The sequence below is a fragment of the Stegodyphus dumicola genome, chromosome X1 (assembly GCF_044657685.1).
Source record: "Stegodyphus dumicola isolate Sdum_Otavi_A_Nest chromosome X1, ASM4465768v1".
Classification (NCBI taxonomy): domain Eukaryota; kingdom Metazoa; phylum Arthropoda; class Arachnida; order Araneae; family Eresidae; genus Stegodyphus; species Stegodyphus dumicola.
Window position 1 is genome coordinate 51,693,802 of NC_140780.1, and position 24,401 is coordinate 51,718,202.

At 30.9% G+C, this 24,401-nt stretch overlaps 1 protein-coding gene across 6 annotated transcripts in view; it reads right to left on the reverse strand.

Moving 5' to 3' along the window:
• Positions 1–24,401, reverse strand: part of Rbcn-3B (WD repeat-containing protein Rbcn-3B) — a 130,200-nt gene that overhangs the window by 86,858 nt on the left and 18,941 nt on the right. For 5 of the 6 annotated variants that reach the window (XM_035354304.2, XM_035354305.2, XM_035354306.2 and 2 more), the window contains 8 exons: positions 24,066–24,256; positions 21,453–21,559; positions 14,758–14,836; positions 7,260–7,428; positions 7,078–7,148; positions 6,768–6,884; positions 5,291–5,436; positions 276–299 (listed from right to left, as the gene is read on the reverse strand). In XM_035354304.2, coding sequence (XP_035210195.1) covers positions 276–299; positions 5,291–5,436; positions 6,768–6,884; positions 7,078–7,148; positions 7,260–7,428; positions 14,758–14,836; positions 21,453–21,559; positions 24,066–24,227 — 875 coding nt within the window. In that variant the 5' untranslated portion in view covers positions 24,228–24,256. The remainder of the gene's footprint in view (positions 1–275; positions 300–5,290; positions 5,437–6,767; positions 6,885–7,077; positions 7,149–7,259; positions 7,429–14,757; positions 14,837–21,452; positions 21,560–24,065; positions 24,257–24,401) is intronic. The other variant, XM_035354307.2, reaches the window with a different exon arrangement.

The following is a 24,401-nucleotide window of genomic DNA, read 5'->3' on the forward strand; positions in this document are numbered from 1 at the left end:
TATATTCTATAAAAAATAACATTATATTAACATATTTAAAAATGGTACATATGTTATTGGCAGGAGCATTTCAGTTTTATTCTAGTGTGACAATACAAAAGGCACAATCTCACAATTTAACACATTTGATGCAGAGAAAAAAATAGCCCATGTTAAAAAAAAGGCATTGCATAGCACTAGCTAATTTCTTAATTTAGCTTTTAACATAGTAAAATGAAAGCTGGAACTAAGCTATTAATATCGCAATTATGTCAAGGAAAACAAAGCTGACTGACCTAAACATTTTCCCCTTCAGTTTGCTTGCAAAAAAAGCAAAGTATTGTATTTTATTTATTTATTTTCAGAAAATAGGTAGCATGGAGCATAACAGTACAATGAACATAAACAAAAAAAAAAAAAAAAAAAAAAAGATTTACACAGACTGGAAAAAACTGAGTATTTACTATACGTTAGAAATAAATTAATACAGAGGCTGTCTGCACACTGTTTAGATGAATTTAATTCTATTTACAGAAATACTTTACCTAATCTTTTTGTGTTTTAAATGTTCAATTTGCTAACCCTTATTCTTCCTTTTTTTCTATACCATAATTTTAAAGATAATAAAGCATTTTTCAGTATCGAAAGAGGTATTTTATCAAATTCCTCTTGAACAGCTTTCCATATTTTATTCCACTGGTATCAAACAGCTTTCCAAAGTCCAAGGAGGGCTATAGGTCAATGTTTGGACAATATGCTTTCTAAAAGTCCAAAAGTGCAAAAATCTGCGTATGATACATCAGAAGATTTAGTAGGGATATGAGTGAAGTGTAAGTAAAGTCTTGACACATGTTTATTGTTCCCCCTCTTTTTTTTTTTTTTCAGGAAATTAAAAGTGACTTTTGACGTGCAGCTGCTTGTTTTGCCTTCATGCAGTTCTATTGATTGATGGCACTGAGGGCAAAGAGAAGGTGTTTCATGTTTGAAAACTGGTTATAAAATATATTTCTCATAATATGTGGAATTGACCTTAAGTTTCCTGCACTCCCCTTAATTTTTATTTTCCCTCATATCAAAAGACTTATATCAAGAATCATAAATCCCTTTGAAAAACTTTCTTTAGATACTTTGAACCATGTTCTAATATTTTTCTTCTCTTTGATGATAATAAATGGATCTCTCTATATATATACACCCAAAATTCATATTTTGGGACCACTTTTTTTCCATTTTTGTCTGAATAATTGTTTCTCATACAGAATTCTGCAGTGCATTTTGCTTTTGGCAATATGCAGTGGAAAAAGACTATGCACATTTTTTCCCCCTTTTCAAGATTCAAATCAGATTTTTAAGATTTTTATGATGATGCAACTGTTCTCCGACTTTCCAGATTTTCTTTTAACATTAAATTTCTTACTTTTGTAACATTCGAAGCATTCCGTTTCTTCCTTGGTTATGTATTTTGAACATGTTTTTTCCCTTGACGCAAACTTTGATGTTTTTTCCTTTCTTACTGACAGTACTATCCACCATTTACTTAGATATTGGAAAAATCATAGCTTTCACAGCATTTTTTAATTAACTAAATACGAATAATTTTCTTTGGAAAGAGCACAAATTCCATCCATTGCACCTTTAAAAGCTGAATTCTGCATGAAAACAAAATTGTCAAGTAGCAGACGATAATCTACACTTTAAAAAATATAGCTGCAGTTAAATTCCCCCCCCCCCAAACAGGATTTTTTTTAGTAAGCCAAGTCGTCTGAAAAATGTGCGACCAGCCTCTGTAGCTTAAAAGTATATTTTGCAATAAATATTACATTTCACAAAATGGCTTTTAAAATAATTACCATATAAATAACAACAATAAATATATTTTAACCCTTTTTTAAGACAGATGTCACGAAAAACACTTCCCACTCCATCACATTAGAAATTTTAAAAAGCAGTAGGAATGAAGAAAATATTTTTAGCATTTAACCAAGATGATCTTCACAGAAGTGTAATTTAAAAACCAGAAGCTCCATTAATGACACATGAACAATTAAGTACAAGACAGTAGATTTGGAATTTTGCATCTAAAGAGTAAAGGTTTACATAAAGGTACAGTAGAAGTCCAGAAATCCGCAATGCTTGGGACCAGAGGTTGTGCGGATTTTAGGATTTTGCGGATTTCAGGACAGAAAAGATAATATTCAGACTAAAAGTGCAAAATAAATAAGGCGTATTAGATACATTTAATTAAATTATTATCTACATTAATATAATAATTATATGCATTAAATTATTATTACATATATAAACTGATTATACTATATTGTTCATTTACATTAGGCTCCTCTATTTTTAAATCAGCATGAATCTGCTTTCCCTTTTTCTCAGGAGCAGTCCTGAAATACGTACCCCATCACTCCGCCACTCATACCACTGCTGTACTCATGCTGGAACCACTCGTACAAGACAGCATCAAGGTTTGCCGATTTCGCCTCATGTAAAGATTCCTGGTTTCGGATTCCGCTGTTAGAATCACTGTTGCTGTAAAATTTCAACAGCTTTTCTTTATTGTTCCATATAGCATACACAGTCCGTGTGGCAATTCCATACGGTTCTGCTATAAACCGAGCAGAAGCGCCTACCTCTATCTTTAGAAGAATTTCCACTTTTTTCATTACCGCCAATGCAACGTGTTTACACTTTTCAACGTTGCAAGCAGCAAAATCACGAGTGCATTTCTTATCTGTCGTATTAAAAAGAGCTGAAATTAAAAATATTCTTAATTTATCCACAAAATATCCGGATTAAAAAAAAACGACATCACTAAATAATCTCGTGGAAGTGTAAACTTGAAAGAAGAGTTAATCATCTGCTTTTTTACCTCGATGCAGATTGGAGGGAGAAAAAACTCTTATTGTGATGTCAATACCGTTATGACTCATTATTATTCGGTAATTGTGACGTCATTTTATCCAGTAGATATTTTTTCTTCGATATTTCATACTCCATGTTGCGGTTTCTGGAACCTATAAACTAAATGCTTATATTCTGAGAGGCAACGCGGATTTCAGGAGTTGGCGGATTTTCGGTATTTGACTGTATTACAAACGTGAAAAGTAACAAATATTTGTATGTCAACTGCTTGCAAAACAAGCAACTTACTGATCAAAATAATACTTTTAAGACTGAAATAGAAAATTTACTGATATAAACGATAACTTGACCTATCCTTTTATTAATTGTGAAAGCATACATCAAAATGTTCCATAATTTAAAAATAAAATAATCTACTCAAAATTCTGGTTTTAACTGTGTGAAAGTGGAGAATTTAATAACTAAGATATGTTCAACAAATATTTCAAAAGGAAGTACTGCAGAAAGAGATTGCAAAATAATCTCTCTCATCCTTTTTTTCCTCCTTTTTTTGACAGAAACAGTTTTTAATTAATTATTTAAACATTCTCCTTATTAAAGATTCCTAAAGAAAATACCCTTTTAACATTAGTAATGTAAAAACAACAGCTATATACCACATTAAAAATAACCAGGTACTTAATACACAATGACAGAAAATTATTTGAAAATTTATACAGAAAATGAATTTATTACTTGCATAAAATAACAAAACCCTTCTGCAAATGCACAGAAAGTGATTAATTGAAAAGAATTAAGAAGAACTATGCTTTACAGCAGTGGTCTCAAACTCAAATTCCACGTGGACCAAATGCACAATGTGAAAACAGTTGACATGAGTTTTCTTTTTAACAAAATGAAAACTTCTCGTCAGGAAAAAAATTTTTTTTCTAATATTTATCAAAACAGACATAAACAATAATTATAATGATGCAAGCAAAAACAATTCGAATTCATATTTATTTTCTATCCAAAATTTAAAGTTTGGTACCTGCAAAGCATTTTTTTTTTTGGTTGCACTTTTTAACTGAAACATATCACCAGTTAAATACATTAATATTTCATACCGGTATTATGTCAGATAATTCTAATATACTCAATTAATCATTAAATAACTTACTTTAATTTATACGAAAAATTTCTCAGCTTTCAAAGAAAACTTTTTATGTGGGACAAAACATGAGAATAAATTATGGCAATCTACGCTCTTTCTCTAAATTATTTTAATTTTTTCTTTGATACATAAATTACAATATATATACTTATATGCAAATAATTATAAATTTTGTATGTAAATACAAAATCTTTTTGTATAATATCCATGCACTGGAGAAAAATTTCTAGAAATTATCTTCTTCATGGATTGTAGATGCTCATCGGTCAACCACGATCTTTTCTTATTAATTTTCAACTGTCAAAAAAAGCTGTTTGCATATTAATGTATCCAAAACAAAGTGATTAGTATTAAAACAAAAATTCATAACTTTAATCAATTCAAATAATACACAATTCAAAAAGGTAACTACAGGCTCTGTTTTGCAAAATTTATTTAGATATTATAAAACAAGTTTACTAACTTCAATTACTTTGCAATCCGAAATTAAATGTGCCCTAATATTACCTCTAAAATTTTCTCATACTTATAAGGAAAAGCTATGAAATAAGTGCAGTTCATGTTCACAAAACTGTTCTAATAAAAAATCTAAACTTATTTTGAGAAACTTAATATTTTGGCATATATGTCTGCCATCAATAATTAAGGAACAAAGTCTGTAGACACATTCCTTACATACTGTGCATATATTACTCAAAACTGCAGACTACATTTTTCACTTATTTCTAAAGCCTGACTGCTTGTTTTTCACATATGCATGACTAGATATTTTCCCCTCTATTTCTTTAGCAGAAGTTATGTACACATTTATTGCTGATAGTTCTAATGTCAAGATCTCCTATAACTCTGTAAATTGAGCTATAAGAGACCTTGAAAATTATTAGACATAGATTTGGGGGAAAATCAATCTCTAAGCTCATGCACTTCTCTTGTAAGGATTTCAATCAATACAATTCACTACAAATTGCATCAAGTTTACAACTGCTATAACCAAGATTGTTTTGCATAAACATATTTCAACTATTTTCATACAACGATAGTTATTAAAGAACTTTGCATTTAAGATTATGATCTGTTATTCGTTATTAAGAATTTTTGGGGGGGGAGATGTGAAAAAAATTTACCGAGATCCTGTGTCACCGATACAAAACTATAGCTTAATTTTCAAATGGGAGCTTCAGTGGGTAAATAGAAAACTGTACATGGATGAGGATAAAAAATTGCTTCAAAAGATTGTAAAATAGATTTAAGAGACTGCCATTACAAATAAGTTTAGATAATTATACTTACTTTGTAGGCAATTTATACATGTAGCCCTTACCACTGTCACTCCATATTAAAACCCGGTCAGCAGACAAAAATTCTCCTCCCATCCACCGCTCATTACGGGGATTATCAGATGAGCAAAGCAATGAGAAATCTCCAGCATCATAAATCTGTTAAAAACACTAATTCTTTATTTCTGTATGTCATTTTAAATCAACTTTAATGTTAAAAAAAAGCCTAAAGTTTCATTACAATTATCCTAATCATTTTGCATAAAAACGAAAATTTTACTTTTGCACATTAAAATGACCACATATTCATTAAACTGATCCTTTACGCAAGTTTTTTTTAAGTACTTAAAATGTATTAAATATATAGATAGATAAACATATATATAGGATGTATCATTACAACATGTACAAACTTTTTGGAGGTGTAGGTTGCTCAAAGACAAAAAGAGAATCATGTAGATATAGACTCAGAAACGTTACCTTTAAATGACAGATGGTTTATATGGCCTAGTTCAACACTGGAAGATGTAATTTCAGTGTGTTTCATTACAGCATGTACAAACTTCTTGAAGGTGCACGCTGCTTAAAGACGAGAGAATTATATAGACACGTAGACTCAGAATTATTAGCTATCACATGATAGATGGTTTACATGGCAAAGAGCAATACTAGAAAATGCAATCTCAGGAAAAATCATTTAATGTAAATGTTTGTCTGGCATTGTTAAGGACCATTTATGACTCGCAATGACCATTTATATGGAAGGTCAGAGTTACAAGATATTTCTGGATGAGGTCTTGTCAGAAATTTTAGATGAATGGTCCAGCAATCGCTATGCCATCAAATGTGGTTCAGCATGATCAGCCACCTCCCATTTCCAGAGATAACATGCATCAATACTTAAACATATCATTTGTACAACAGAGGATCAGGTACAGTCCTTTTCATCAGACACTTATCCTGCATTACTTTTCTGGGAACATCTGAAAGCTCTGATGTATGACATTTTCATGAACAGTACTGAGGATCTTGATGCATGGACATCTGTACCTACTGCAGCCATCCAAGATAAACCTAAAATCTTCAAATGTTAAATTTAATATTAAATGTTCATTATTCCATATGCCAATAATGGCAAACGTGTATTACAATTCATGTATACAATTTTGAATAACTTCTGACTGCTGTGCATTTCACAAAAGTATCTTTTGTTATTAACAAACCATATTTTATTCATTTGTGTGCTATTCTTACAATTTTCACCTGTAAATTAGCATATGGTGGCATTTCTGACTCAGCGAAACTATCTAACTTCGTTTCACCTTTCAGAAACCGCACCATCCCAGAAGTTTGTACGCTGTTTGTGTTTGTGTGTGTATATACATCATATGTATATACGCTCATATATAAAAATATAATCGCATATTTTATATATTACATAAATGTAAGCACAGACACACACATATAAACATAAAATTTTATACACTTACCTGCCAGTACTTTGTACAAACAATTAAAACAGTTCTTTGATTATAGATACAAAATGTTAACTTCAATGCATTTAAGCAGCAAATAGGCTTTGATTCATACTCATATACAGGCTCGTTCTAAAATAAGAGAAAACTTGAAGTTAATAAAATATTAGTTAATATTTTACTAACTAAAAATAAACTCAATATTAAGTTAATCCTCGTAATTTCTTTTCAAAAGATCAGATGGAAAATGCATCAGGAAAACAAATAATTCCAAAAGTTATTTTAAAGACAACATATTAAAGATCAGAAAATTATTATTATTTACTTTTGTTTCATTTCCATTCAACGTCCAGATTTTAACCATTCCAGCAGCAGATAAACCAACTATGACATCATCTAAAAAGCAAAATAATTGCTTGAAAAGATGATAAATCCTAATATATTAAGTTAAATAAAGCATTTTCTATATAATCCCATAAGTTATCTAAAAGAAATAAAAAAAATCACCTGGCCTTTTAGCAGGACGAAGCACATGCATGGCACTTATCCAATCAGGATTCACTCGAGAGGATAACGTAAAAAGTATATCAAATGTTAATACATCCAATACCAATATTTCTGCATAATAGCCATTACAAAACAGTCTTACATCATTGGTTCCTAGCATATGATAAGACTGGAAGGCAAAAAAATTTTAATCAAATGCAAAAATACAGTAAAAATATACAATTCATACATCTCACAAATGAAACATTTTAAATGATTAAAAAAATAAACGGAAGACAAAAAAAGGCTTATCAAATTTATGTCTCCATTCCGTGATATTCGTCAAATCTGAATGTGTTTCACCATTCCCGAAATTTAAATGTACAGTTTGAGTTCATTCCAATATGGTTGTGCAATTGCATCATTGCTGAAAAATGCAACATCTTCAGATACTTCAGCTTTAGCATATTTTTTCATACACAAAACCCATTCTGAACTATTAACACATACTGCCAGAAATGCCGGAAATTCATGCAATACTTTGAATTATACATCATAAAACAGCTTTATAATAACAATAATTTATATTTAATATTTTATGTTAATTTAGAAGTCAAACAACAACATTTGTTCGGTGTATTATTCTATCTTAATTATTTTATGTTAGCTCACAAAATGCCTTCATTCAATAATTCATCACACAAAGCATGCAGATACATGAAACTAAACAAATTTATTCAATAAACAGCCATAAAACTCATGTACTAGATGCCCAGTTTTGCAACATAAACAAGATTAAATTGTGGTCATGTAACATAAAACTACCAAAGATCAGAAAGTAAACCCACTGAACAAGAAAATATTTCACTTCATACTCCTGGACATTGATATCAGTACATTTTTTTATGACACAATAAATTATTACACTAAAAATTAAAGGCTGAATCATTATAAACACTACATAATAACATAATTTGCAAATAGAAAAAATATATATATGTTGTTTCAAATTTTGTACAAGTCTGAATAATTTTAGCGAAATTTATATGTGAAATTATAGTTTTTTGTATAATGTAACATGAAATGCTTGAAAGGGATGCTCTGCTGGAAAATTAAGAACACAGGGGCAAGTATGTTTAAAAATGAGTAAATGGCTATTTTGCTATATTGGCGAGACACTGCCAACTAGGCGATGTTTTAAGTGAGGAATCTGTCATTAAATTGGGCGAGAATTCGCCAAACTCGGCAACCATTGCAGACATTCTGGTCTGGTTGCCATATAACTGTAAGGGATATTGTAAATAATCCTATATGTAAGTAGATCCTTACGTGTAACTAACTATATATGTCTTCCAGCAATTTCAATTTCAAGAAATGTAAAATGCCAGATTTCTCGGTGCCTGGGGAAAACTATATAAACCCAGAAAAGCATCAGTTCTCAGTTGGTTAACTTAAAGTTCAGTTTGCAGTATTGATATATCCGTGAGAGCTTTACCTTTTAGATGCACATTGCATTACGCAGTGTTTAGTGTTCTTAGTAGTCTGAAGTGCAACTACTGATTATACTCTGAGATATTGAGAACAGCTGTACAAGTACTTTTGTGGAAAATTCCAAAACTGTAAAATGTTTCTTTTGGTAAAATAGATTTTATCAAAGTATCATCGGCTCTGAATGCATTAAATCTATTATGAACCTTTACACACACAACAATATATATATACACTATATATATATATAATTTTTTAAAGGTTTTTAAGGACTTCGTTTCAAAAAATTTTGGGAAATTTTACTTTTAAACTTTAATTTTAAAACATTTCAGTTTTACTTTATTACTTTATTTATTTGCAATTTTCACACTCAAAAAATTTTTCACTTAATGTTATTTACAAATTTTACACAATTTTTCAACAGAACACACATTTCACATTACAAACAGTTTACTTTAAATTCACAATACCACTTAACTTTATTTTCCTTCAAGCAAATTTTAATTTTTAATTTAATTTTATTTTAATATTAATGTTTACAAAAAATTTTTAACATAACAAAGATAGCAGCTTGACACTCAACATTACCTACACCTGTGTCCAAAAATTACGAACGAGACGGTTTTTTCAATATAACTTTGTACAAAAGCTTTCCAAATCAACACATTTAATACCGTAAGATCCCCAATACGTAAGGATATGAGTAATGTAAGCAACACTTACTAAAAGAGAAATCAGAGGGATAAAAAGAAGCTTTACTGAAAAAGTAGCATGGAGCGCAATGCGACTGAAGGCCGAAACATCCCTGTGATGGGTGTCCAGCAAGAAACATCCGGTCTTTAATAGGGGATATGATCTCCCCTGACTGCTACGCAGGTTTCACAGCGTCTGCCCATGCTGAGAATGAGGGTGTCAATGAATTGTTGAGGCATTGCTGCCCATTCGTCTTGCAGTGCCAATTGAAGCTCCGGAATCGTTACTGGTGGTAAGGTACGAGCTGCCAAGCGTCTGCCTAGAAAATCCCATACATGTTCGATGGGATTGAGATCCGGAGATCGTGCCGGCCAATCCATACATTCAATATCCTCACTCTCTAAGAGCTGTTCGGCAGCTACGGTGCGATGACATGGTGCATTGTCATCCATGAAAAGGAACTGTGGACCCATAGCGCCTCTAAAAAGATGCACATATGGAAGAAGGATCTCGTTACAATAACGGGTCCCAATGACTGAACCTGCGTCGAAGATGTGAAGGTCTGTACGACTACCAAGCATGATGCCTCCCCAAACGAGAACACCGCCACCTCCATACCTGTCCCTTTCAATGATGTTCGAGGGATGATCGCGGCTTCCCCGCTCTCTCGAGATGAGTATGCGATGAGAATCGCTACTCAGACTAGATCTGCTCTCATCTGTAAAGAGTACTCGTCCCCATTCATTGTCTCTCCAATTCTGGTGTTCCCGGCACCACAAAGAACGCCTTCTCCGATGGGCAGGCGTTAGAGGTACACACCGTACAGGGCGTCGTGCAAACAGACCACCACCGTGCAGTTTTCTGGCCACGGTAAAACGCGATATCGGTCGTCCAGTCGCCTGTGCCGTGTGTCTAGCGATTTCTCCCGCTGTCTGCCGCCTGTTTCTTCTGGCCTGTAAGGCAATATACCGGTCATCTACGGGTGTGGTTCCTCGTGGACGACCACTACTAAACCCCCGGATAGCTGTTCCTGTAGTTTGAAATTGTCTCCAAAGTCGTGAAACGATGCTGTGAGCAATTCCGAACTCTGCAGCCACACTTGTCACACTGCGGCCTTCCTCCAACTTCCCAATGATTCGACCTCGGGTAAAAGCATCCAGATGTCATCTAACAGATTGATTATTCACCATTTCTCGCTGAGGCAGCAACTCGGTGTGATTTTAACTGCTATACGGCGTGCAATCTCTTTGCCAGAAATACTGATCTTACATCGACAGCATGCTTTATACTACTCAGACACTCCCCCATTACGTCTACCTGCATATCTGCGCATGTGCTACCGTACATCACCTTACTTAATCTCCTGATTGGTCTTTCTGTTCGCTCTGCCTCTTTGTTCAGCTGATATGCTAATTTTTCAACTTTGTCCTTAATTTTTGCACACCAGTGTACATAAGCAACATCTATATAATTTGAAGAACACACTTACTTCTCTTTAACAACACTTTTGCAGACCCCGACACTCATATAGTAGGTAAGTTAGAATTAAAACTTACTATTTACTTGCTTAAGTATTTTTTATGTAGTATTTAAGTATTTTCTAAATATGAAATTATATTTAAATATATATATATATATTTAATTGTGAATTAGTTCTCTTTGTTTCTTATTGGTTTATATGGATTATGTCTAGTTCTTTCATTTTTTTTTTTTTTTTAAGTTTCTTTTTATTGATATGCATATTTGTGTCGGGGAGGTTACTGTAGGATTTCTAAAATACATTAGTTTCTAGATTATTTTTTATTTTTTATAAAAAAATTTTTAAAAAATTTGATTTAAAAAAAAAGTTTAATTTAATACTTGACTTTACTTGCTTGTTTCTCAAAAGACTTCATTAGTATTTTCCTTTTAGAACTTTAATTCTTAAATGTTAATTTCTAAGGGTACCACTTTATTGGTATTTCTTTTTACTTTTGGTTTTGACTTTTTACCCTTGCCTGCATGAATGACGAAATACGAATTGAATGATTGGAGAGTTAGGTTTGGAAGCAACTTTCCCTTGATAAGTCTGTCTCCTGCCTACTCAACAGTCATTCACTTATGCATTTTAAAAAATTGTTTGGTCTAATTTTAATTTAATTTGCTAAATTAGTGAATTTATTTTCATGGTTTGGTTTTGCACTTGATTTGCTTATGCTTCTGAATTTAAATGATATTGTAGATTAGTTCGAGAATTAAATCTTTTATATGTTTACACATTTTTTTAAAAATTCTTTTAAAAATTATTTTTGGCTTTTTTCTTTATTTTGGCTTCAAATTTGCTTTTTTACTTTTATACGTGTTTGTTAAAATTTAACTATATACACTGTGATGGATATTCAGGGAATAATAATATTTTTATGTGTTACAGAGTCATAATTTTCTCCTCGATCTCCAGTTGAAATAAACCAGAGCATTTACTACACCACGTTATAATTTAAAATTAGTAACACAACTACCTTGAGTTTAGCATAGATTTACGTCAAGATCTCTATGTGTGAGATCTTGACATAAATCTACACCAAACTCCAGGTTGTTGTGTTACTAATTTTAAGTTTCACTTGGCAAGTTTCTTTACTGTTTTCACGTTATAAATATTTTTGTAAATGAATATGGTTAGCTAAAAACAGTTCAAGATCTAAAAGATTATACTGAAAATGAACCCTATAAGCTAAATATTACAAATCACATTTCCCCAGTGAACAAAGGCTAAAATCAATGAACCAATTTGAACAGTCTAAAAAAAACTCTCAACTAACAGCCTTTGCCTTCTTCCTGCCTAGGATTAAACTACTAAGAGTTTGTAGTCTAACACTTCTGTAATGCATGAAAAACATAGGATGAAAAGAAAACTACTATTACCTGTAAAATAAATGCCAAAAGAGGAAGTATAGCAATAATATAAACAACGCATCTTATTTTAAAAAGAATGTATTTATAGCTCACCAATGACTAATGGTAAAAAGAGAATGAAGGGAACAAGAATATGAAGCAATTGGTAAGCAGATGGTGCACGATGCTCAGGTTGCAAAATTCTTCTTTTTTTTTTTTTTTTTTTTTTTTTTTTTTTAAACAGACCACTATGTATTTGGGTAGAAACCAGAATAAAAATTTTCAGAAGGATTTTGAAAAAAAAAAAAAAAAAAAAAAAATTAATGTATTAATCCTTATTTAATAAGTAATATCTGTATTTTAAATTTCTAAAATGCATTTTCTTTTGACATACTGATAATGACTGCCAAATTAGGATGAATATCAATAGTATGTGAACCGTTTTTTAAAAAAGTCGTAAAAATCGTCATCTTGCACAAGATAAGTACCTTACTTTTCACCTAAAAAAATCCGCCGAATCTTTAAAAAAAAAGCAGCCAAAGTGGTTACATTAATACATAAATAACAAATGTCTTAATGCTTTTTTGCCTATTTTAAATTTTACTTTGGCCTACTCCTCTTCCAATTTGATCAAATGTATAATTCAGATTGCTGAACTAATTTTATGATTTTAATGTAATATATATTAAGGTATTTTGGGATTATCTGCACCCTGGCCAAAAAGTCTCAAATGTTCAATGTGGAAGTTGCACTGAGTTCAGCATGTGTAACTCTGTTTTTCCAAATAAAAACAGATAACTGTGCATATGGGGAGAAAACAACAGACAGGGGGAAGATTTCTTGAAAAGAGTGTTTTATTATGGATGTTTCTCGCTTTTTTAATGTTATGGATGTTTCTCGCTTTTTTAATGTTATGGATGTTTCTTGCTTTTTTAATGTTATTTAGTGACTGTTAAGACAGTTTAGTTAAGAATTCTTAGCATGCCACCAAATTCAAATGATTTTCAAAATTTATTTCCAAAATTATTGTTGCCTTTCATGCATATAGTTCATGACTAACAGGGTTTAACAATGATCAGAAAGCCCCTGTAATATATATTCCTGATCAGAAAGCATTTTATCAACTAGATTCAATTTAATTTTTTATTTTAGTTTATAGGATTGAAAACCTGAGTAGAGAAAAATGTTATCAATCAAATTACTTTTAAACATGACAATAAAATTAATAATTGTGCATATATTAGTGAGGATGAAATTATTAAAGTATCATTTACAAATTTAAAACCTATTAGACAGACTTGTGCAAAATATAATGGGTTTTTTCCTTTTATCATCATCTTCACAGTTTACATCAGCTCTGTATATTAAATATATGCTAAACACATATCTAAAGTGCATTTAAATTTCTGTAGGGATAAAAATAAAAAACGTCACTGCATGCAATACACTAACGAAATCTTCAACAGCAATGACGGAATTTTACGTGCTTCCTATGCTCTTTTGCAAAAAAATTTTGTACAATATTATTCTACTTTTGAGACAAAAACAAAAAATATTTTGCAGATGAATTAATCCTTCTCTTGCACAGGTTATATAGACAAAGTATTTCAAACATTTCTGGATGTGTACAACAGAGCTGGTTTAGATGACCTATCTAAATGGCCAGAAAAATGAATTTCATGAAATTCTTACACAATATGCCTTCCCCATTACCATAGCTAGTTGATAAACATCCAAAAAAGAGGATATGTATATAAAGTTGCTGTGAACCTAAATAGCTTACATATTATGTCATGCTTCTTTCACAAAGATAGGCTGTTAGTCTCCTGACTATAAGAAAGAAGATTGTTCCTTTTTCAAACTGTCTCTTTAGAACTCACAAATTGGTATAATGGTTTGCTGACCCAGCCTATGCAACTGCAAGCTCCTTCATTATAATACGTAAAACACTATTTCATCATTAAATATCTACCTTCTCCAGAGGTAATATTCAGCACCTTTTCAGACAAAATGCATATCGAAAATTGGACCTGGTGGTTATTACCTAGCTTAAAGCCAGCTTCATTTTCCAATTTATAGGTATAAAAGAGAACGTGCAAACGAAAAAAAGTTCTACACATTCGTTTATAGCACACCTAAACTGAAAAGTTTTTTATGACATTTTTTAATATTCAATGGTGTAAAAAGAGCAAAGAACAAAGTGAATTATGATCAAATTCTACCATAGTTGCTAATCAGCTTTGATTTGAAAAGAACTAGCTAAGTCAATATTATTTGGTAATAAAGAAAACAGCCAATAGTATTTTCCACCAATTTATCAAAATTGAAAGGCTAGAAATTATCTTATTTCAAATGAAATTGTGGTATTTTACAGCAAAGTTGATATGATGCAATTTGAGCAAAAAATTAAATTCATTTTGAAACATTAGAAAAGGCAACTGAAAATTAATAAAAATTATATACATACATGAATAGATGTGTGAATATAAGGAAGTTTGGCACTTTCAAGGCAACGCCCATCAGTTAGATCCCATAAAGACATTTCTCTAAAGGAAAAAATCAAAAACAAAAATATGAAACACAAATCAAATATCTTTAAAAAATTGATTGAGAGCTAGCTCTAAGTCACACTGTAGCAATTTTCACAGATAACAAGAAAATAAACTTCAGTAACATAAAATGTCAGTTTATTAGTATGAACACATGAATCATATAAATATCATACATTATTTTGTATTATTATTAACAATATCTCTCCCAGTTCTTAAATCTCTCAATATTAAAATTTAGTCCCGGTAGCTCAACACAAACAGTTGCAATACACTAGGAAAAATCAGCAACATATTTCTCATCTATGCATTTTGAGTTGTTCTTTTTTATCAGTCCCTCTACGTTTCTATTTAATTCAAGATAATTTTTATGATCTTTTTTATTAATGAACTACAATCTAAATCAGATTTTATAATAAAACTAAATTATTTCAATTAATGCAATTCACAATTTCCAAAATACAAAATGCTTAGTTTCTTAAATAAAAAATGCTATACATTAATATTTCGAAGTCTTTACAAATCAGGAAAAAACTTTCAAAGCTCAATTATATCTGAAGTTATTTAGCATCAAATTTTACATCCTGGGAACAGGCTTAATGACCATTTCAAAATTTACATGCAACATGCATGCCACAGTTAGCATCTATGTCACAATGCAGCATAATAAAAGAAAAAACATTGGAAATGGACCATAAAATTAGAAAGCGTACATCAATTTATTTTTCACAATAAAAATACAAAAGCAGAAATATTATAAATGGACTATAAAATTCAATACTGCAAATGCATAGCTAGTGCATAGCTTATTTTCTTGGGTTAGAATTCGCATTTACCATATGCTAAAAGACAAAATTATACTGCAGAACATTACTAGAATTAAACAAAATTTCCTTCTAAAAATTAATATAGCAAATTCTACTATGTTGCCTAGTACAGTACAAAGTCTATAATCCAGACTCGTTAGGACTTCGGCGATTCCGGATTAGGGGTTTTTCCGGATTATAGATCATCAATTTAAATCTGGTAAGATGGTATGCAGAAATTATACATTTAAAAATATGAAACCATAATTTATGAAATAAAGAGCAATTATGATCTAAAGGGTATCAAAATTTACAAAAAAAAGTTTAATATTTATTTGTTTACTTTCGTAAACATTTCTTTCAATGTAAGTCGTTTAAGTTGCTTTGTTTTTTGTGCGAATACTTTCTCTTTAATTCTATAAACATACATAATTTCTTGTTCAGTTACAAAGTTCCACTCTTCAAGTCCTGTAATTGCTGTGTCGAGAATACCGACTAACTTGTTAATCGAAATTTGTTCGTTTTCAATAACGTTCTCTGTTACTTTCTTCACTATCGGAAGCACGCATGGGTAAACGCTTTACTGGCTTTACGCACATGCGTAAGTTTGTGGCTTTGACATCCGGATTATAGATCATTCCGGATTACGGACTTTGTACTGTATTCTGAAATATGAAAAATTACTTTCATTTCTTCTTAATAACCATATATATTTAAAAATACAAAACAGAAATTTAAAAGGTTAAAAGATATAGCTGCTAATTCAGAAGTCAAACAACAAAAATCAGTGTTATATTTACAAAATTTTCACAGGACTAGTTTCGATGGTTTTACCGAACCACCATCTTCAGCTGCAAAACCGGAAAAAAAAAAAAAAAAAAAAAAAAAACTGCTACTTACTTAATGATTTCATTTTTAAGCACTTTAAGCTAGGCAGAATTACTTATTAATGGCTTATATTAATCATAAAACCTTCTTTTAAAATGCAGTGATTTTTAAGTAATTTAGAATAAGTTTAAAATGCTTGGTCAAGCAAAAGAAAGTAAATATAATAAGATACTGTTTTCATCTAATAATCAGAAAAAAGGTGAAAGTTTTAACTGCTTTGTAACTGAAAGGTGAAAGTTTTAACTAAGAATATTGCTAGCAAATATTTGTGCTTGCACATAAGTTGTAGTCTATGAACTACTACTTGTATGCAAGCACAAATATTTGCTAACAGTATTCTCATGCACAAACTAAGAAAAACCTTTCTTTTGATACTGTTCTTAATTCATGTAACAATACTCTATTTATGCAACAACATATTTGAAAAACTTCTGTTGCATAAATTTTGTTAGTCCTTCATTTTTTGACATCACATGAACTTTTAAAAAATTATATGATTTAATGAAAATGTTGCAATTTTTCCACCTACAATGTACATATTTTCAGTACCATGAACAAAGGGGACATTTTTTTTATTACTATTTGAAGAAAATGAGTAAATGAAACAAAACACTAAATTAACAAACACAGGGTGTCTGGGAAAGAAGTAATGGAAAAGAATGACATACATACCTGAAATCAATGTGTTTATTGCAGAGTGGTTTACATATATTGAAAGAACTCAAAGTTTTATTCACTGGGAAGACTGGCAGAGAGCAGACTTAACCCCTTTAGATTTCTGTGGCGACTAGACCCCATTACATTTCTTTAACTTCTATACATTTCAATCTATAAGATCTGGTAAAGTTTATTAAACACCTGTGGTCAATGTTGCAGATTTGCATGCTCACATAATGCAGACAATAGGACTGAAGAGCCTTAAACGTAGGGATATGCTAATGACACTTCTCCGATTCCGCTAAAATTAATACAGTACGAAGCCCTAGATCCGGACTCGTCAGGACTTCGCTGTTTCCGAATTTGGGATTTTTTTTCGGATATTAGATGATTAGTTTAAAACTAGTAAGATGGCATGAAGAAATTAAGCTCATAAAATTAGAAACATGAAATCGTCATTTATGAAATAATGAAGCATTTATGATCTCAAAGCAGGGTTTTTTAAACTTTTCTCAGTCGTGACCCCCTTTATCATTAAAATTTTTTTTGCGACCCCCAGGACCCCATAATATGTACAAACATTTTGTGGGACCCCATAAGCATTGTGCAAATCCGACACATGCGTGAGTGAAACTGTCAATTTTTTCACTTGTATTGTATTATACTATTGCAGTTTTAGGTCATTAACTTTAATTTCTAATTTTAAGACATAGAACAATGTGAAAATTTTAAATAAGTAAGTGAAAAAATGACAGCAATGATGCTGTCATTTCGTCACTTAGTGCAAAGCAAGGAAGATGAACGATTATATTATAAAAAGAACAGTCAAAACGTTTTTCGTTTTATTCTTTGTATTATCTTATCTTTATCTATTTTCAGATACATTGTGTAAAAATATTTGGTAATTGTAAAATTATTATTATAAGATAAAGAAATATTAAAACTGCTAAAATTTTTGGCCACCCCCTGCTGCAGGTCCTGTGAACCTCCACAGTTTAAGAAAGCCTGATCTAAAGGGGGTAACAAAACTTACATAAAAAGTTTAATATTTATTTGTTTATTTATTTACTTATTTCAAGTTGCTTAATTTGCATTTTTGTACTAATATTTTCTCTTTAATTCTGTAGACAGACATAATTTCTTTTTCAGTTACAAAGCTCCATTGTTCAAGTCCTGTAATTGCTATGTCGAGAATTCCGACTAACTTACCAATAGGAAGTTTTTCATTTTCAATAACCTGTCACTTTCTTCACTATCAGTAGCAGTATTTTCTAGATCTAGAATCATACAACAGATTTAGCCCTCCAGTAATTGATTGATGATTGGGGCATTATCATCGCAATGAAATTCTTCTGTTCTATCATTTTCATTTATTAGAATTCTCCACATTTCTTTACAAAATCCATTAATATGAAAATTTCAACTTTGGTTTTTGATATCCAAAAAACCTTCATATTTACAGTTATCTAGTCATCATCCTCACCATGAAATATGGTAGACGGCCATACATTATGCCAAGCATTATTTATGGTAGATGGCCATAAATTACGCCAAGCATTATTTCCCACAATATCACAAAGCACATCCTCCTACAATCTGTGATGCTCTACACAGAAGATTTTATGTGAAAATATTTCAAAAATTCTTGATGAGTCTTGACATTATTCAAGAAATTTAACATGGCTTTAAAAAATTCTTTATATTTGCATTTCAGCATGCTCAGTATTCTGATATCCATAGTCAGAACAATTTTTGCACTATCAGGTAAACCAAACGAATTGTGCTGAGCCTCAGGTAGGAAATGATTTTCAAACCAACCATTCATTAACATTTGTGTATGTGTGCTCTTTTATTTGCATGACATACAACAGGGAAAATCTTTACTCGTTTAAATGCTTGAGGTAGTGTATTTTTTCTGATTACAAAAAATTTACACTTGTGGGTTCCTGCAGCATTTACGCATACTAAAGTTGTTAGTCTTGCTTTGGAATCTTTGACACTAGTTGGATGTAAATATGTTCTAGAGATAACTTTTCACTGTTAACAAGTTCAATGAATTCATCTGCAAATAGTTCAGCAGCTTCAGTATCATATGAAGGTTTTTCACCTGAAATTCTTAATTGCCTTATACCATGGTGATTTTTAAATTTGGTTAACCAACCTGTCAAATATGTGCACTCAGTTTTTAAGTTCGTTTCTTAGTGAAATATTTTAGCTTGAGCAATTAGCATTGGATCCGTGTCAATGGCTTGCCCTCGCTGTGATGCTGTCTGACCCATTCAGTCATGATTTAAGAGACAGATACACCTTTATCCAGTTTTCATATCCATCCTTTTCACTTGACAGGTGTACTTTTAACAATTTTTTGCAGCAATTTCACTTTTTATTTAATGGACGTCGAAACATGCTTTTAGAAACTCTTTTCGACATAATCGAAAGTTCAAACTTTGATTTTCATAAACTTGCTGTAAGAAAAACAGCCTGCAAAAAATAATAAGCTGGATCAAATAAGAAAGTTTGGGAATAGTGCAATCTGCTGTATTGACTGAAATTCCTTAAAATCATTAAAGCATACATGTAGCTAAGCTTAATAGCATCCGCTATGCATTATTGGCTATGTATCATGAGACTGGCGACGAAATACAAATTGTTCTGCTAAATTTTGTTTTGCTTCTATGGTGCACAGAGACAATTAAGCCTGAATAGTATTAGTTTAATTACTTATTATACTTATGTCTATTTCTTGCACATGCTTATCTGAGTCCTGAATAAACAAATTCCTACATATACTTAAGGCTATTTGAGGGCCACCGTTAAATATCTTACCGCCTATAATGCAATCGGGTTCTAAATTCTGCTACCAAGCACTTCCCTAAGTTCTAAATTTTTGCCGCCCCTAAATTTTGGATCCCAGTGCTTTCTCTAAATCCAAAACATTTTTTCATTAAGCAGTGATGAAAGCAAAATATAACAAATAATTATTCGGAAGATTGCATCAGGGATATAAAATATTAGTAATTGTAAAATCAACTGTCTCTTTGTAAAATGTTTCAGTTTCAGATGTATGCGAAGCAGATGTGCAGCTACAGGGCCAAATTATTGACCACGCAAATTTAAGATAACATCATTGTTTCTTCAATAATAAGGTATTTTAATTGAGACTCTTCCACATGTTTTATTAGGAGGAAAAAATCAAACACACATACGTAAAGCATACAAAAAAAATATTGTTGGTGATTTTGAGGTACGAATTTTAAATTAGTCTGGATATTGGAGTCCAGATCTCGGACTTTGTAATGTATTTATACTTATTTATAAAATTAATACTTTGTTTATTCTTATTTATAATATTTATTTACATTTTTCATATCGAATCTCACAAAAAAACTGACCATTGTTTCACAGTGACTTCATGTCGTTACTCCCTTTTTAACATGATCAAAAACTTGATGATGACACAATCGATGTAACCAAAGCGACACTACAAGGACAACAGAACTGCTCACACTAGCAATGCTTTCAAAACGTGGGGAATGAGTGTATTGCCTAGACACAACCTGAGTTATAAATGTCCAGCTATATAAGTCCCAATGCAATAAACAGACTGACTTTTGTCATATGCATCTTTCTTTTTCATCACTTCTTTCCCAGACACCTTGTATCCTTAGTTTATAAAATTTACTAACAGCATTAGAATTTATCAGTAACAATAATATTCACTTTCTGCTGAATTAATATCCAGATTTGATTATTTCCAGCCTTCAGTATCAAAATCTACGCAGCATTCAAAGTGATTCAGCTGAATCATCTGGATCTTCATTTTCCCTTTATACATACAAAGCATACGTAATGCAACACATTTTAATGAATTAAATGTATGAAAACAAATCTTTGGTGCCATATGCAAAGGAAGAGAACTTTAAAGGTTAAAAATAAATTTCTATAACTTTAGAAGTTTATGTGATGAAAACGTTATGTTTTATAAATGAAGATATATAATAATATATTACTTAAAAACACCACGTTTCACCTTACGTAATCAATTTGGGTCCATTTTTTGATAATAGTATATATAGAGTTCTATAGGAATCTTAAATAATACAATATTTTACATCACAAGAAAAGAAAGACTTCCCTGAAACCTGAAAACCCCTCAACACAAAAACTCCATGTACAAGTTTATAAGTAATTCGTTATGCAAATACATGAAGTAACTAGAAATGCTCATAAACATAGTAATTAGGCTAATAAAAATTTATTACCCAGCTTCAGATGAGCTAACCAAAAGCGTGCTATCCGTAGCAATGCTTCCATATGTTAGGCATAGAACAGGCGCAGTGTGTCCAAACAATAAGCAACGAGGAACAATCTGAAACATTTTAATAACAAAATAGAATTAAGAACACTACAGAAAAGTATTGTACTGAAGGTAAATTAAAAAGTAGACACTTAATTCAACACAATGAATAAGTAAACAACACTTAATCATTTTATGAAAATGTTTAATCACTTTGTGACTAAACTAAGTTTCCTTTATTACACATAAACTTTTCCATTAATATAAAATGATATACTTATTAAGTTAAGAATGCATTAAATTTAAAGTAATTATGTTCACAATTAAAAATCAAACACTACAGTTTTTGTATACTTCCTAAAAGATAGAATAATAATATAAGCTGATAGCTGCATTTAATTAAAACTCCAAGTGAAAGCAATTCATTACATGAAAAGTTTTTAATTACAAGATTTTTTTAATCATATTCTACCCAAATATATCTTTTTTACTGCTTGTATGCACTTTTACCATTCAAATGCACCTATTTTGTTCAATCAATACTTTATTCACTTGCATTAAACCGAATATAATGAAGTAGATACAGAAGTACAATGAACATTGCAAATGCATTTAATATTCCTTGAAATCTGTTATCCTTTGCAACTTTGGACAGGGCCTGGGAATCTAATAAAATTATTTCTACAACAATCTATGAGAAATACCACAATGAAACAAATTACATTCATTGTGTAAACCACCACTGTATTCCATAAATACATCTAAATATTTATAATTTCAATTATTTTTACTTAATACTTTATTTTAGGAATAAGTGGTGATCTCCTTAATTTAATACATTATTTTCATCAATAATGCTTATTTTAAAGCAACGTTAACAATAATTTGTAAATGCACTGTAGAATTTACTTTAAAAACTTACAATTCAAGTAAGTAACTAAGGAGTATTACAAGATTCATTTTTGTTTCCTTATAACTTCCTTCTCTGCAGGATGTCGGCAATTGCTATGTTGCTTTATATTATCCTGTCCACCATGAAAGTTAACTACCATCGAACCACGAAAGTTGGTAGAGATCCCACTAAAGTTGCACCAATCATTCTTTCCGAATTCTGAAAGTACTGGTGCCTCTTTAATTAACAGTCAGTATTTGACCCACTCTGTAAAGAGGCTTTTATCAATTTCTACTATTCTGTTAAGCCCTCTGATTTTACCAGAAGCTCTGCTTAGAAGGCACTGAGTATAAACTTCCTACAGGTAACCATTCCAGTATTTTAACATTTTGCTGGTCATATTCAGCTGGCTATATCATTCCATTAATAACCACTTTTTTTTTATGGTACGATTCCATAAGTTTGAAAACTCCACCAATGCTCTATAGAAGGCAGGTTCCAAATTTTAATGATTTTTTTAATGTAAGAAAAAACACATTGTTCTCTATAAAAACGAAACACGGCATATTGAGAATGAGTCAGGATTAGAACAGATGAAAGCAAGATGTTATGCATGTGTTGTTATAATCTGCTTATTCATAATTGGTGCTAAATCGATCTGCTTGATTACAGCTTTCCGGTCAATTCCTCATATTTTACCTTACTTAATTTGAAATTAAATGAAAATTGTACATAATTCTAAATAAGTACTTGTGTGTATTGCAAAATGCAGACAACTAAAAATAATGAGTACAGAGTGATATTTAATAAAACATGCTAGTAACAATAAAAAATTGTTACAGCGAAATAATTAAATTTTATATCTACAAAATTTAATCCTTTGTTTTGAGATGTTTGTACTGCTTGCTATCTGTTGAAGAAATAAAATAAAAGTAATCTCAACATCAATTACTGGCAATTAGAATTTTCTATACCTATGCCAATAAAATTTTCTATATTTACACCAGTATGGCTATAGATATTTAGAATAACTTTTTTAAAGGAAAACATGGCAGGTATAAAGGTCTATTGAGAATGACATTTCTAGAAGTAAAACTGTTAGAAGTTCTTATATGAATATGCTACATAGAAATATGTGTATTCATTACCCACCCAATTACAGTTATAATCATTTAGGTTTCAACTTGAAATACAAAACAAACTTAAAACAAAATGATTTCCACTTCTTGTGAGGAAAACATACAATACATAAATTCAGATCATGTGTAATTCACAAGTTAAATTCTATCCTAGTATCAGGCTCAGTGGCTTTCTACCTAATACGGTACAGCAAAAAGACAACTCACTGGCTCAGATAACGCCATGTGCTTTGGGTACAGCCACAAGTGTTACCTTAAAATACTCACAATGCAAATCCTTATTTTTTAAATTTAGATTCTTATTCTATTTAAAACTTGTCTCATTTACAAAGTATGGTAGAAGAAGGTGAAAGAGAAGTATTGGACAGATTTTAAACATAAGCAAAATAAGTTAAGATAAACCTGATTTATGTCAACTAATAGATTAAGAATGAAATTTAATTAACATATAAATATCACAAACTAATAAAATGGCAGAGTTTTTTTTTTTTTTTTTTTTTTTTTTTTTTTTTTCCAAATTTACAACTACTGACGAAAACAAGTTTACCTTTAAATTATCTGAAACATCCCAAACACAAATTCGCCCATCATTGCATCCTGTTACAATTGTTTTGTGATCACGTGTTAAGTAAACTGCTGAAATACAGTGAGTTGGAGCTCTGTTGCCCCATAAAGTAATGGGTACAACTAACTGATTTGAAACAGTCATTTCTGCAGCTGGTTACACATTTCAATTCACTAAAATGGAAGAATAAAAGAAAAACATTTTAAATGAGGTCAAAATATAAATCATTAATACTTTTAAATGCTTCAATCATCTGCTTCATTTATATATATGTACATAAATTCACAAGGCCTAAAATTAGTTAACTACTAGAGGAAT